The 14,684-nt window shown below is 45.0% G+C and overlaps 1 protein-coding gene across 3 annotated transcripts; it reads right to left on the reverse strand.

Annotated features, from left to right (window-relative positions):
- Positions 1 to 2,226: 2,226 nt before the first annotated feature.
- SPRY2 (sprouty RTK signaling antagonist 2) lies at positions 2,227 to 8,779 on the reverse strand. 3 transcript variants are annotated; one of them, XM_057374570.1, is made up of 2 exons: positions 7,877 to 8,779; positions 2,227 to 4,004 (listed from the first exon to the last, which is right to left on the reverse strand). In XM_057374570.1, exon 2 carries the CDS (start codon positions 3,951 to 3,953, stop codon positions 3,018 to 3,020), a length of 936 nt encoding a protein of 311 aa, XP_057230553.1. In that variant the 5' UTR covers positions 3,954 to 4,004; positions 7,877 to 8,779; the 3' UTR covers positions 2,227 to 3,017. The 3 variants fall into 3 exon arrangements, with proteins under 3 accessions (XP_057230553.1, XP_057230555.1, XP_057230554.1); XM_057374572.1 differs by lacking the exon at positions 7,877 to 8,779 and adding an exon at positions 7,702 to 7,836; XM_057374571.1 differs by lacking the exon at positions 7,877 to 8,779 and adding an exon at positions 5,819 to 6,078.
- Positions 8,780 to 14,684: the final 5,905 nt, after the last annotated feature.

Below are 14,684 nucleotides of genomic sequence, written 5' to 3' on the forward strand. Positions count from 1 at the left end.
CATGGTTATCCTCAAAACCCATGTATGGAAAATTTTCCTTACTTGGACCTCCACTTTCCTATCTCAAAGGATAAAGTAGGCATGCTTTAATAACATTATCTCAATCCACTTTAAAAACCCTCTTAATTCTTATTAAAACAATCTAATCTGCTTGAGGCAAGATTTTKGTTTTATTTAGAATACTAAACCTTATCTAATTAAGTGCAATATTAGAATGTTAACTAATATACACAAGCCATCTTTTAAGAGTCCAGAGGRCACACACACCAATCCACACAGACTGAAGCCTAGACCCCAGTGCCATAGTAGCCCTAGAGGCTACACTGCCCTGCATCCCTGCTCCCAAGAGTCATAGGTGCAACCCAGTTCCTGGTAATGTGCTTACCTGGGGTGGGGGGTAATCCACAATTCATCCTCATTAAGAAGCAAGTGGTAGGTGATGACCACTGCTCAATGTTTAAACCAGCTTCAAATGTCACTGTCAACAAGAAGATGGTTTTCCTTCTCCCTTAGAACCTAACTATGTAGACAGAACTTACTGTACTGCAAAWAGAAAGTATACATCCACAATTTTAGTAYTGGACTTCAATTAGTAGGACTTTTGAGTTGCATGCTCTTCAACTGCTATACTGCTCAACCACCCCACAGTTTCACCTTCAGCTTTCTGTAGAGTTATCTTTGACTGAAACATAAATCACTGAAAAGACAAGGTTTGCATTCAGTTTGGTCAAGTTCATCAATGCAGTGAAAACACTGGATTTACTGTCTACTGAAATCTGTGGGATCTGGAGTGTCCAACATATGGCCTAAAGGTTAAAGATATCCCTAATGTTTGTTTTCATCAGCAAGATTAGCCCAGGACAGTTACATTCAGTGAATGGAAACACATGATGGTCATCAACCTCTTTAAGAACAAAATTGCTAAGAAGACCCCACAATTAAATAATAAAAATSTCTGTTTATCAGCAGCCAAGCATAATCTCACATATGTGCTCCAGTACTCAGTTACAGTATACTCATGTGCTTTAAATATGGACAAATTACTCATGTAACATAAGCTACCTTCTTCCTGGCAAATTCCACTCAGAAAGCTAAATATATACTGTTCGTCTTTGTATACCAAAGTATCCAGCCAGCTGGTGCAGAGAGGAAAGAAAACCAGCTTACATTTTTCACCAAAGAGGTAAGGAAAAAAAAAAAGAGAAAGAGAACAAGTACTTTTTAATTTCATTTGATGATTGATAACCAATACGCACAAGCATACAGTGTAAGATTTTTGAGTACTACAGACCTATGTAAAATCATCCAAACACCAGATCTGAAAATTAAGAGGTAAAAAGACAGAACATTTACTCAATGCTCTGGTTTTCAACTTTTAGTGAGTTCTTAATTTATTAGTAATAACTTGTTTTTCTTGGAGGGAGTTCAGAAAAGACTGGGAGACTTTTTTAAGCGTCAGCTTAAAAATACTTACAACTATTCTTAAATGCCAGCTTAAGAAATGTATAAATAAAATTGAACATTAAGACCTCTAAACTTGGAGAGACATGCTCAGAACAGGAAATGATAGTTTGTTAATAAAAAAAGGTAAATCATTCTCTAGGCTTCCGGTGGGAAACTTGGCAGGGAAAGGATTTTGACCTCAGTGGAAGGTAACTGCCACAAATGACAAATCAAGCAACTTTTTTTCTCTTACAAGTGAGGCAAATGTTTGACATGAGGCTGGACTGCATTCAGATCTATCATTCCCTGTGGCATATTCTTCTACCTTTAACAAATTATCCTACAAGCTTTTTGTACTGACCATATTAATTACCTTTCTTTTTTCCTCCTSTCTCTCACTGAATAAAGTCAGTAAGCCTAACGTTTTTTGTGGACGGTTACTTATTTCCTATTTGAAGCACAAAAGCTCATCACTTATAGAAAAGGTCAAGCCTTCAGTGCCTATTAGTCTTAGTCTGGAACGAATTAATGCATTTTCCTATGTTCATTCTCCTTTTCTGTTGTAGGAACAGTATAAGGGGCATTTGTGCAAATGAAGGAAGTAAAAATCCTGCATTGTTTTCAGGTGAAGAAGCAAACACCACCAAAAGAATACACTTAAAAAATCTCTTCAGTTTCCTATTAGGCTCACTGTGACTATAGCACAGTGAAGTTTGCAATAAGAAGTATGAATTCTCCCAACTCAAAACAATAAATGGGGGGAAAAAATGACAAGTAGCCCGGTTTAATTTCAAACGTTAATATATTTTCTATTTTATAGTGAACATATGCATCGTTCACCCCTTATTTGCAGCAACTATGACGTCCTCATAAAAAGGGGTGACATTTGTAAGATGCCTCTTAAAATAAATATTTCTTTTTATAAAATAATAAAACTTCAAATAAATATTCTTTACACTAAACAATATGTTGAAAAAATTAGAAAATAAAGGCTGAATTTTACTGTAACTGTACAATATACATGAAGTCCAAAGGGAAATCAAAGTCTTGTAATAGAAGGTTTCCGTAAGACAAAATACAATCTAAAAACATACTGATTGATTCACATTCTTCCGAATGTACAACATATTAGTATAATATTTTGTGACTGTGCCATGTCTTACGACAGCACTTACTTTTCACAGTTGAAAATATTATTGTATATACAAAAATATAGCACATTATCTCTGGCAGAAAACAATGAAAAAAAAAAGGAGTCATTTGCTAATTTACAAATTTTGCAAGTACTATTCACAAGCAATAGAGTTGCCTAGGAGTGTCTGTGTTGCTTTAGCTTATGCAATATGTGGGTCACAATGTACTGCATCCCTTTTTTTTCTCCCTGTATGCCACTAGCTGGATTCTAACAAGCGTATCAGTTAAGATGGCACACACACAGAAAAGCATTTCACTGCAAACAGCAAAGTACATCCCCAACCCTTCTACTACAGTGCCAAGACCATAGCTGCTTAGTTGGTTGCATATGTACGTTAAAATAATGATCCTCGTTACTTTAGTATTTCAGGCTAGCGATGCTATGTCGGCTTTTCAAAGTTCCTGGGGGGGACGCTGGGAACTTTGCAGCAAACGGTGTTGGAGTGTTTACAGCGGCACCCAGGCCGATTTACCCGGTCGTAACAGCCCTGGCACAACTTAAGGCAACCCTTGGCTGGAAGGTAACACCACAAGCAAGGCAGAAAGAGGGACACTACACCCATGGCGGACCACCTAGTGCAGCAATGGGACTGACTGCAGGAGCAGGGGTTGTCAGCACAGTTGTCCTCGTCATCGTTAGAGCAGTGATAGAAGAGGCCCTTCACACAGCAAACGCATGTCCCGTAATCGACCACGTTCTGGGCTGAGCAAAGACACTGCTTGTCACAGATCCAACACGAGGGGAGGGTCCTCGGATAAGTGCACTCTTTACACTTACACTTCCCACAGTCCTCACACCTGTAGCTGTGTGCTCCCAAGTCTTCTTTGCTCAGCGGCTTCAGCTCACCCGACTTGAGCTCAGACTTGGGCTGCATTCGGACTATCCCGTCAGCGACTGGCCCCAAAGATGATCCTAGAAGTCTCTGTTCTGACGAATTACTGCTCGTACTTGTTCTCGTACTGCTCCGTGAACCCGTGCTGACCGTGCTGATGGATCGGGACAGAGGAGCTCGAGGAGACGCGTGCGTTTGCGTGTGCTGGATCCGGCTAAAATGACGAAGCTCAGGCACGCCATGGGGCCTTTCATTCTTGGGTTGGGTTGTTACCCGAGGAGCAGACTTGACCCCCGGCCGTGGAGCCACCGTAGGTCCCTCCGTGTACTCATTCGTGTTTCGGATGGCTCTGATCTGGTCCAAGGACAAGACGTGAACCTGCTGCATCAGGACATCCCGCAGGTCGGGCTCCCCGTGCGGTCTCCCACTGTCACGCCGAGCCTGTAGCAAGGGCTGCGACCCGCTGCCGTGCTGAGTCTCCATCAGTGCCCGGAAGCTTGCTCACCCCGGCAGGCTTAGAACACATCTGAAATCCTGGAGCGACAAAGAGAGGATTCACTATTGCAACACATCTCATGCTCTCTCCAGCAGCCTTTCAAACCTGCAGGACCCCACAGCACCGCACACAATCGAGTAATGCATCAGCCATTAAAAAAGGAGTCACATCTGGGACAAGCACACGCACCGGTCAGCTGAGCACACTTCCTTTGGCCTGTTCTGACTACCACTGTGGAGACCTTAAGGGGATTCTTTCCTAGCACCATGTAGCTTGACTTGTGGCCCTAGAAAGTCTAGGTATTACTCCTGCTAACTAGGGCTTCCCAGGCCATCTTCTGGTTAGACCATGGCCTTTAAAGTGATTACATTTCAGCCACTTGAAGTGACACTTCACATCAGGCTACTGAAAACCTTAYATTAAAAAAACCCCACCCTGCAAGTATTCAGCAAGTGTAATGTGACCTGCTGATGACAGACATATAATTCTCCAATTTTGTTTAAAACTGGATAATATTTTGGTAGGCTAGTCTCTTTACACATTAAACTTTACATGATGTAAATAGGAAATTTTAGTTTAATACCAATGGTCCCAAGAAAAACACAAAATAGCAATAAAATGTTTGAGGTTAGACATTAAATGAGTTAGTGCTACCAAAAACTTCAACAGCACAAGTAAAAATATCTCTCTCCAGTATTTTAGTATGTGTCATACTGGTGCACACCACAGTGATTGTTATTTTAAGGCTCAATACTACAAAAGCAATGCTACCACAGTTGTTTGGAGGTTCTTTTTAACGTGTAAAAAATTCCACAGACTACTTTTCTAATTGTAAATATTACCAAGAGTGGCTTGCGGGACAGAGGCATGCATAATATAATCAAATAATGACAGCATCCAAGAAGCCTACTTGATTGTGAATATTACTTTAAAGGATCATTAACTACAAAGTAKAAACGCAGACTTTAGAATTTAAATGAAAATGCAGGAAAAGACACACAAGAAGAGAATTTGTAAATAACTTCCACACTCAAATAGGCACAAGTTTCAAGTACTGCCCTCTGAATCAGTTAATATTTGTTTTGCCTTTATCATATCCTAAAGTGGCTCCAAAATCCAATTACCTATACAAAAATCCAGAACAATATTTTACAATTAAAACCCAAGCAGGAACCAAACTTCTTACAAGGACCACACAATGTCTTAATTATACCTAGAAAGAGCACCATAGTGTTACTCTGTACACATCAGTTACCAACAATAATACTGTATCGCAGTATAATAAAATATAGCCAAACAGTTTAACAAATAGTAATCTCAAGGCACTGTCTTCATTCTAAGCTCAATGCAAAACATTTAACCTTTTAACTCCTGGCTCCCTTACTTCAAGTGGTTTTTCTTAAAAAAAAAAAAAAAAATACAAAATAAACCAAGCAACCCTCTAACTTTTAAGAGTGACCACTTATTTAAAATACTGCCAAATCCTGGTTTGAACACAGGATGTATGTCATGGTGTCCATTTGCCCTCCTCATCCCCCCCTCCCCCCCCAAAAAAAAAGTCTCACAAACTTGGCTTGAAGCATTGCTCATGTTTTTTTCAAATTAAAACATCTGCCACATCGAAAGTTTCAACCAATAGTCTGCTTAGGCTATTCCTCTCATCTGAAACTATCTGAAGATAAAAAAATAATAGAAAACAAAATGCTTTCCCCAACACTGAGAGGAACTGGCAGCCCTATCTGCCCTCCACGTCCAGGTTTCCACGAGCCCCAGCCAGCCTAGAGGATACGCCGGATCAACCCCTGTCTCTCCAGAAATGACAACCCACTGCAAAAGCAAAGCTGACCCTGACCTGGAGGCGCTTCAGACGACCCCGGGCTTGGCGGCGGAGCCCCCCTCAGACGCCAAGGTGGGAGCTGGAAAAGCAGCCTCCGGTCTCCGTTTCCCTCCCCGCCTCTGGCTCCATCCCGGGCGGGGGGCGCGCAGCAGGTGGGAGGCGACGGCCCCTCGCCTGCCGGAGAGTGCAGACAACCTGGAGATAACCAGGAGACATCCTCTGGGCTCAGAGGTGGGAGGGGGCTGCTCAGCCGCCTTATCAGAAAGTCAAACCCATGTTTCCTTTTAACTCTTCCCCCCCGCCCTCCCCCAGGAGATGCTAAAGGAGCTTCCCCTCCCGGGAAGTGCCAGGCGCCCTGCAGACGGTGCAGACAACACCTCCGGGACAGTTGGGCAAAAGGCAGATTACCCCCTCTCGCCTTGCCCTAAGCACCCATTCAACTTCACAAAGCCAGCCGCTGGAAAAGCTCTTCTTATTTTACGCATATTCTGCAAATTGCCTGACCTTCAGCCCGCCCCGCTCCGCCCCAGCCCGGAGGGACCCAGGAGGCATTTTCAGTGGGGCATCAGGCCGAGCCGGGCGCTCCCCGTTTTTCCTCCCMTTGATAGATCCGCTAACAGCACAGGATGCGAAGAACCAGCACATTTATTKGCAAACCTTAATTTGCCTGAAAATCCTTACGGGAGGGCACGTCTTTCCCTCCGCTGACCTACTACTTCTCTCCTTTGCATCCGCCAAGAGCAGAGAAGCAGATTTGTCTTTCTGTGTGTGCATGTGTGTGATAACACGATTCCCCACTTCCAAGAGCCAAAGTCCACTCTCATCGAACTCAAGTGCCAGGATTGCTAACTTTTCCTAGCCGGGCTTGGCAAAAGGGTGAGCGAGGGGGACGGGTTTCGCGTTCGGCACGTTTGGGGAAGTTTAAAAGGCGAGGGGCTTCTTGCGTGCTGTGGAAAAAACCCGTGTACCGCTGGCCGGGGGAAGGCGAAGCCTCAAGGAGAGAASTCCTCTGCCCGTGAATTTCTGTTCTGTGACCGGAGCCTGTGCAAGGCACCCCCACCCCCATTCCCACCGCACACACACCAACCACCTCCTCTTCTTTCAAAGTGCTTTGAAACCCCCATTAAGGGCCGAGTGTGTGATCAGACTATGGATTAGGGCAAAAGGGACTTTACCATTGGGGTGGGGCAAAGTGACACACAAATAGCTTGCTGAAAACACCGGCAGTTTTTTTTTTCTTTTTTTTTGTGGGGGAAGGGGGGTTGTTACGAAGCAAAACCCAAAAAAAAAAAAAAAAAAAAGTAATAATTATGGCTTTTCCTTCCCCCCCACACATGCCCCCTGCATAGAAGAATCCCGAGGAAGGACTTCCCTCGTCTTACAGATCGAATTAATTTCATCACAGGAGAAATATCTAAGCGCACACACACACATATATATATTTGTACCAGACGTACACTCACTTCCGAATCGAACGGATCTCCTGACGCCACTACAGACAGGCGTAAATCACGCACTGAAAGGCGGGTTGCTCCTTCTCCCCCAACCCGGGGACGACAGCCCCGACGCTCGCCAGCCCCGCTGCGCCCTTCCTTCACCTCCCCCGGGGCTTGTCGGAAACCCACGCGTGCCCAGGGAGGCAGGAGCGCGCAGGACCTCCCGTGCCCGGCTCCCCGCAGCAGCGAGAACACGCCGGAGCTGTGTCTCCTTCAAGCGCACCCCCCGCCCCACTCGCAGCCCCCGCGGGCATTCCGGGGCGCCCGCGCAGCCCTCCGCCCCCCGCGCAGCCTTCCGCACCCCCGGGGCTCCCCGGCGGGGCACCAAACACGGCGCAGCCCGCAAACCCCAGCGGAGCTCCCCCCAGCCCTCCCCGGAGAGAAACCGCTCCGAAATCCCACCTCCAGCTCCTCTCTGAGAAAGGAAGGAGAAGGGAAGGGGGGGAGAGGGAGAACCTGTACGAATGGAAAAGGGATCGGCCTCAAACATTTCCACGAGTTTTCTTGGAGCAACCAAGGAGGGGGGGGAAGGAGGTTACTGAAAAGCTTGTTTTGCAAAGAAGGAAAAGGCTCTCACCGTGATCGCGGCGCTGCACCAAACCCCTCTCTCTCTTGTATTTTCTTCTTCCTGCGGTTTGCAAATAAATCCAGCCCTAAAGCAAAAAAAAATTCTTTTCCAAACACTGCTTTAGTCCAACTTGCAAATTAGAGTAAGAATGATCACCATGTAAAAAAAAAGTCCATAGCAAAGTTAGGTGCCTCTCCCCAGATCGATTATAAATACGTGTGTGCGTGTATATATAATAATAATAATAATCAAAACACCTCTCCGGATCGGGGTGGGTTTTCTTTGCTCCTAAAAAAAGTTCACTCAGTCTTACACACACACTTTCCTTTTTTTTCCTCAATGAACAGGAGGCTGAATCGCCAACACCAAGTCACTTTTTTTTTGTTGCTGTTGCAAATTGATCGAGAGGAAAGGGAAAAGCCAAAGAAAACAAAATAAAGTGGATCTAAAATAAAATCCCAGAGCTTTCTTCCACTGAGCTCCTCMAAAAAAGCAGCTTGTGCAATGTAGCCGTTCTGCTGAGAAGCTGCTTGCTGCAGGCTCCTTTCCCCTCTCTCCCTCTTAGCTTTCTCGCTCCCTCTGCGAGCGTGTGTGTGTTGCAGGCAGCTCTGTGGTTTGCAATCGGGGAGGGGGGGGGTGTTTTGGGAGCGCAGCGGATTTGTGGTGGTGGTTGTTGTTGTGTGTTTGGAGGAGGTGGAGGAGGAGGAGGAGGAAGATTTGAGATCTGAGCTGTAGGGGCTCGGCGTTTTTCTGCTCGCTCGCTCTCTCCCTCTCTCTCTTTTTCTTTCCGGAGGAGGCAGGGTGATCTCTCTGCAAAAGCAGCAGTAAATGGCGTCATGTGGATCTGAGGAGGAACAGAGCAGTTGTTGTCCCAGAGGATATATCGCATCCGGTCCCAGCTCATTGGCTCTGCGGGGCTACATTCACTGGCGCTCCCAGCGCCCTGCCAGCACTCTGAGCTGCGGGAGGCATTCAAAAGGGCAGCGCTGCCGCCGCCGAGCCAGCCCGGCGGCCCCGGCCCCGGCCCGTCCGCTGCGCTCCCCGCGCTGCCGGGGCCTCGCCGCAGCCTGTGCTCACGGGAGGCTGCTCCGTGCGCGGTCTCACGCCGCTCGGGCTTGCTTTGTGCTCGCGTATTTACTCAGACGCAGGCGGCGATAGGTTTGCAGGGAAACCGAGGGGAACTCGCTTCTCGAAGGGAAGAAGGCGCGCTCTCTCCCCGCCGCTTCGGACTTCCGAGAGCCCCGTGTCTAAGTGCTCCCCATTTTATTCCACCCCTTTTTCTTAACCGAACGGAATAAAAGTTTACACTTTCTGCCCCTCCCCTCCCCCCCTTCGCCCTTTCCTGCCGCCGGTCGCCGGCCGCGCAGGGAGCAGGAAGGGTGATTACTTGGGGCATTGTCCTGCGGATTAATGCGATTAGGCGGCGCGGAGGGCGCCCCCGTGCCCGGGCGGGAGCGCGGAGCGGGGCCCGCGGGGCGCGGAGCGGGGCGGAGCGGGCGGCAGGTCCCCRCGCCTCGGACCGCGGGGTGCGCCGCGTCCCTGGCAGCAGCGGGGACCCCTCGCCTGGGCGGGGGGGCCTGGAGGTGTGGGGATTTTTCTAATAAGTTAAACCCTGCAACCCCCCCCTTCTCCCCCCAACTTTATTTCAGTCGTTCCCATTCGTGCGGGGGACACGGTCTGCGAGCAGCTCGCGAACGTGACTGTTTGTCTTCTGGGCGTTTCCTGAGGCGGCCACAGCTCGGTCCCTTTGGTAGGAGCTGGAAGCAGTGACGGGGCCACTGTGCCTGGTTGGCCGCGGGGATGTTGCGCCGGCACGTATCTGTASGCGTACCCCGTCCCCGGGCAGGCATGCAGCGAGCACGAGTGTTCCCGTGTCACGTGTGGCACTGCTTRAAATACACACGGTGTGTAAGGCACTAACGCGCCGCGCTACTCACATGGACAACCCTCGGTGCAAAGCCCCAGCCAGCCCGCTACTACTCGAGGCGATTTCGCAGGCACTTCCTCTCCTACACCTGCTGGTCACCGCTCTGTAGAGGGGGTGGTCATTCCCAATAAAAGCGTGTAAATAAAGAGGGCTGTGTCTCACACGGACGGCCTTCGGGTTTKCGTGGTTTTATGCACAAGTATTCGCTTTTCCACAATAGTATTCTGAACCTGCAAACTATTTTTCATACTTGGTTGACAATAAGGTCATCCGGAGTTAAACGGGGTTCGCTTCTTTTCCTTTCAAGCGGTTCCACCTCTCCCTAGCCCCGCACAGAATTGCTGCAGCCCGGCCTGTCCCCTCCCCACCCTCTCGGACCCCCTGCCCCGCAGACGGAGCGCTGTCCCGCCGGGGCTGGAGCCGCAGCCCGGTGGGGCTGGGTTACCCTCGGGGCTCCGRGGAGCGGCGGCGGCGCGGCCGCTGTCCCCGCCAGAGGGAGCGCGGCGCCGGGGCGGGGGGCGGCGGGTCAGGGCGGCTCCGCGGGGGCAGCAGCCCCGGCGCCGGGCAGCGCCGGAGGGAGCCGCGGGCCGTCCGAGAGCTTTGCCGCGGGAGGGAGCGCCCAGAGGCCTGACGTCCCCATGAGGATGCACCCAGCAGTGACATGAGCATCCTCGGAGATGGGCCCTGTGTATGGGCTGCGCTCTCTATGTCAGCAAGGCAATCCAAGGTATTCAGCTGTGAGGGACAAGTATGGGTTAAAATATCAGGGAAAGAGAAGACACGATATTCTCCTCACTGTAGAAACACAAAAATCACTTCCTCCCACATAGCGAAGTCAAAAAATAGGTTAAGAACTCGTTGTGCAAACCTATACACATGGGAAATGTCTGTTAAATTATTTATCGGCGTTTACACTGAGTGCATAAATAGTATTTTTAAACCGGAAAGTTCATAACACCATTTTTAAATCTGTCGGTCAGTAGTGCAATCAGCGATTTCCATACCAGTTCTCAACTACAGGTGTATGCACTTAATATAGAGAACAGTTTTAAAAGACAGATCTGAAAACAGTGAAGCTATTTTTATTCACAGAGCCAGTCATGCGAGCAAAATGGTGAAGCATCAATGTCCTATAGCTAAAAAAAAAAAAAAAAAAAAAAAAAAAAANCCCCCCAAGAATATAAGAATACAGCATCCTGCTACTGATCAGTTTGAAAGAGAACCATGAAAGCTGCAAACATTTGTGCACTAACTGGCACACAGTTAACAAATAGTGCACAAATCTGCAAAAATTAAGTGTGCTCCTTTTATGTGTGTTTATGTTGGAACCTCGACGCTGATTTCTCAGACTTTTAATCTGATGGTAGCTTGGAACCAGCTTTTGGAGAGTTGCATATATCACTCATTTCACATTTCTTGTCATGGAGAGTGGCTTAATGCATGTGATTATGTTTCCCCTAGTGGTTTGCTCTAACCACTGCAAGATTTTTTTTTTTTTTCCTTTTAACCCAAGCAGAGTTTTTTTCTTTGAGATTAAGAGATTAGGTTCTTGAGTTTGTTCTCAGCAGAGAAATGTAACTGTTGTGTATAAATGTATTCGTGTACACACCAACATACACATATATGTGTGTAGGTGTTGTTTGTTAGTGATATATTCGAATAGTAGCAATTCCAGTGGCTTCAGGTGAACAGTGGGGCACAAACATTTGAAAAGCATATGACATGACAGACACCTTTCTAAAGTAGCTGAAACTTTTCTGCTTCATCCTATAATTGTCTCACAAGTTTTCACTTGATTCGATTTTCAGATCAGGACCTGAAAACAAATAGTTTCCCCTTTGCTTTGAAAAGGAAGGGAAGTTCATTCATACGGAATTCTTCCTGCAAGGGAATAAAAGTGCAGTACTTTGCTGACTTTGAGAACATTTCATGCATTATCTCATGAGTTAATGCAGTGGTATGGGAATATTGATTCTGCACTTCCTAAAAGGACTAAGTTTGGCTGCACATTGCTTCTAATGCCCAGAAGTTCTGTAGAAACTGAAACCTTTAATTGATTATCTTCTGTGTTTGTGACTCTGAATAAGTTAAAGTACATAAAAGAATTACAGAGCTTTTTAAAAGTGATTACTTGTAAAGATTTTTTTTTGCCTACTGATATTTCTTTGAGGTTTTCAGGGCAGATAAGGCCACAACTTAGATAAATCATAGAGAGAAACAGAGAAGTCAAACACACTGCACTGTAAATAGATGGATGTATTTATTAAGTAAATTAGGTCCTTGACTCAGTACTGTTAGTTTTGCTTTTGCAATTTTTATTGTAGTTTACCTGAAGGAAATCCTGGAATTTTCTTCCCTGAGAAGAGGGAGGAAATGAACATTGCGTTCTGGGGACACAGTCTGGTGGGACAAGGACCAGCACTGTTACATGTGAAAGATAGAATTAATAGCTGCCACTCTGGGTGGGAATGCACATGCTCTGCAGCTGCTCAGAGATTGTCTCCTGCTTTTAGTGATGCTCAGATCTTCTGGAATATAACTACTCTTTTCAGATCTAGTTCATGATAGACACCTTCCTTAAAGGTGATGTAGGCCAGATCCTGTGTAACTTCATCTCATCTGGTGATTCCCCCAGTATATAGAGGGACAGTTGCCAGAAAAATATTTTTTTGTTGAATACCAATTATACTTATGTAAACTTTAAGAATAAACAAATCCCTTTTCTGATCCTTCTGAAATTATACTGAAGGATACATACATTTAGTACTTGTATTATGATGTGGAGCTTTTGCATGTAAATTGTTCTAATAAAGCTAGAATGCTCTTTGATGTGTCATTCGATGTTATTTGGTTATATTTGTGTCCTTGATAATATCAGCATTTGTAAAACTTTCTAGACTATACAATGTGTTTTATAATTAATTCTCTCTCCTCAAATACCTTGAGACCAACTGTTCAAAAGAGGGACAATTTGGTGTGGATGGGACTAAGTGCAGTTAATTTGCTAAGCTGGTATTATAGCAGGCTTTTTATGATATATATGATGTATTTGTTTTTGTTAGGGTATTGCTCCTAACATTTTCAACTTCTTAGGTAGAAGTAATCATGAGAATAACAGCACAGAAAAGCGTTGTCTGTTAGTGTTGGAACGCTGCACTTTCTAGATTCATTCAGTTAGAGACTAGATAACACTGGGCTTGACTATACTAGAATTTTATGCAAAATCAACTTATTGCCGATTAAAATGTTAGTAAGTGTTACTTTGGGAATTCCCAAAATATTTTATAGCAAGATGCAGACATTTGTGTGTTGACCTGGGATTAAAGTGACTCAGAAGAAATGGAAGAGGTCAATGTCAGAAATTATGGGAAATTTGAAAGAAGTTTTTATGAAGASTCTACTGCGGTTTGCAGCAGCAGTTTTCAAATTTCTTCAGTCTATAGACTTTTTCTATGCTTTAGAAGAGAAAAAACCATAAGGGAAGCACAGACTTTTTTAGAAAATGCTAAATTATGAGACATCCCATTCTGAAGTAGAATTCACAGTTCACAGTCAGAAAACCCCTGATGTAGAGATACCTGAACTAGTTCTAAACTGCAATGTAGTAGAAAGGTAAATGAATACTTGAGTACTGTGAGCAGTGGAATTTGGAGAAGACAGATGCCTGCTCTTCTCAGAATTGCAAGATAGCCTGTATGGACCTCCATGCTGTGATGGCCACTCTGCTCCCAGAACATAAGGTATTTTTCAGGAGGTGGAGGCAGGAGTTCAAAAAATACTCTGACAGATTAGCAATTCGTAACATAAATCTTGCAAGTCAGTCAAGGCATATATACAAGTCAGACTTACAGATTTTGCTGCAAACAAAAGGAGGCAGATTGAGCAAATGTTTAAAAAATCAATTTTTTAATGTTTTTGTAACATTTTTTAATAAACTTTCTTTTAATAGGCATGATACATCTGTCATGTCTATCCTGTTTTGTGTGATTATTTTTGTTTTCCTCGGTTGCGAAAGACTTGTATTCATCTGAGTGGCATACAAGCACATCCTGAAAGCAGAGGTGACGAATGCAGGACAGAATAAATTCCTGGAGACTAATGAATTTTGCACAAAAAGGAAAATAAAAACTGGTGTTTTCCCATCTCAAAATCAGAATGCAACCAAAGTAAAATACTGTCTATATTGTTACATCATTAAAAAACAAACAAACAAACAAAAAAAAAAACCAAAAAACCCTAAAAATTGTTAAATACCCTGATCCTGCTGTCAGATCTGTGCTATTTTTTTTTTTTTCTGATTATAATGGTAATATTAATGACAATAATTAAAACACTGGGTTTTCTATCACAGTTTTGTCCACAGATCTCAGACTAGTTTTCAGGAGATGTCGTTATGCCCATTTTAGAGGTGAGAAAAAAACAGGGAAAAAATRAAGAAGTAACTTATCTCAAAAGCAAGAACTAGGACTCTCAGGTCCCAGTCCAGTCTCTGCTGTGTACATGCTGCCTCCCATGGAGACCCAAGGTGTTGATTTCCTTGTTGACCTCCAGAGCCTTTCTGCGCAGCCAACATTTCAGAATGTGTGTCTGATAGAATTGGAACTCCTTTAAAAAAAGTATGAMCTGTTAGAAAATTATCTTACTTTGAGAGGGAAAAGGACAAAATGTTTGATTATCTAAGCAAGCTTATCTCTGCAGGAGCACCCACTCCCACCCCTTGATTAAAGAGTTCCTCTAAACTTCCATCTCTGCATCTGGTGTACTACTCTTATCTCATTTGTGGTTTTGCAGTCATCTTTTCCTATATTTTAAGCAGGCCTATTAGTTTCAAAAATCCCATAGATACAAAGGTAGAAATTAACAGAGAAGCTGAATCTCGGAGCTGTTCCT

Source organism: Malurus melanocephalus, unplaced genomic scaffold (genome assembly GCF_030028575.1).
Source record: "Malurus melanocephalus ecotype Western Australia unplaced genomic scaffold, MMel_1.1 scaffold_229, whole genome shotgun sequence".
Taxonomy (NCBI): domain Eukaryota; kingdom Metazoa; phylum Chordata; class Aves; order Passeriformes; family Maluridae; genus Malurus; species Malurus melanocephalus.

Coding starts and splice junctions, on each gene's coding strand:
- SPRY2 (XM_057374570.1), bottom strand. CDS start 3,953: ATGGAGACTCAGCACGGCAGCGGGTCGCAGCCCTTGCTACAGGCTCGG.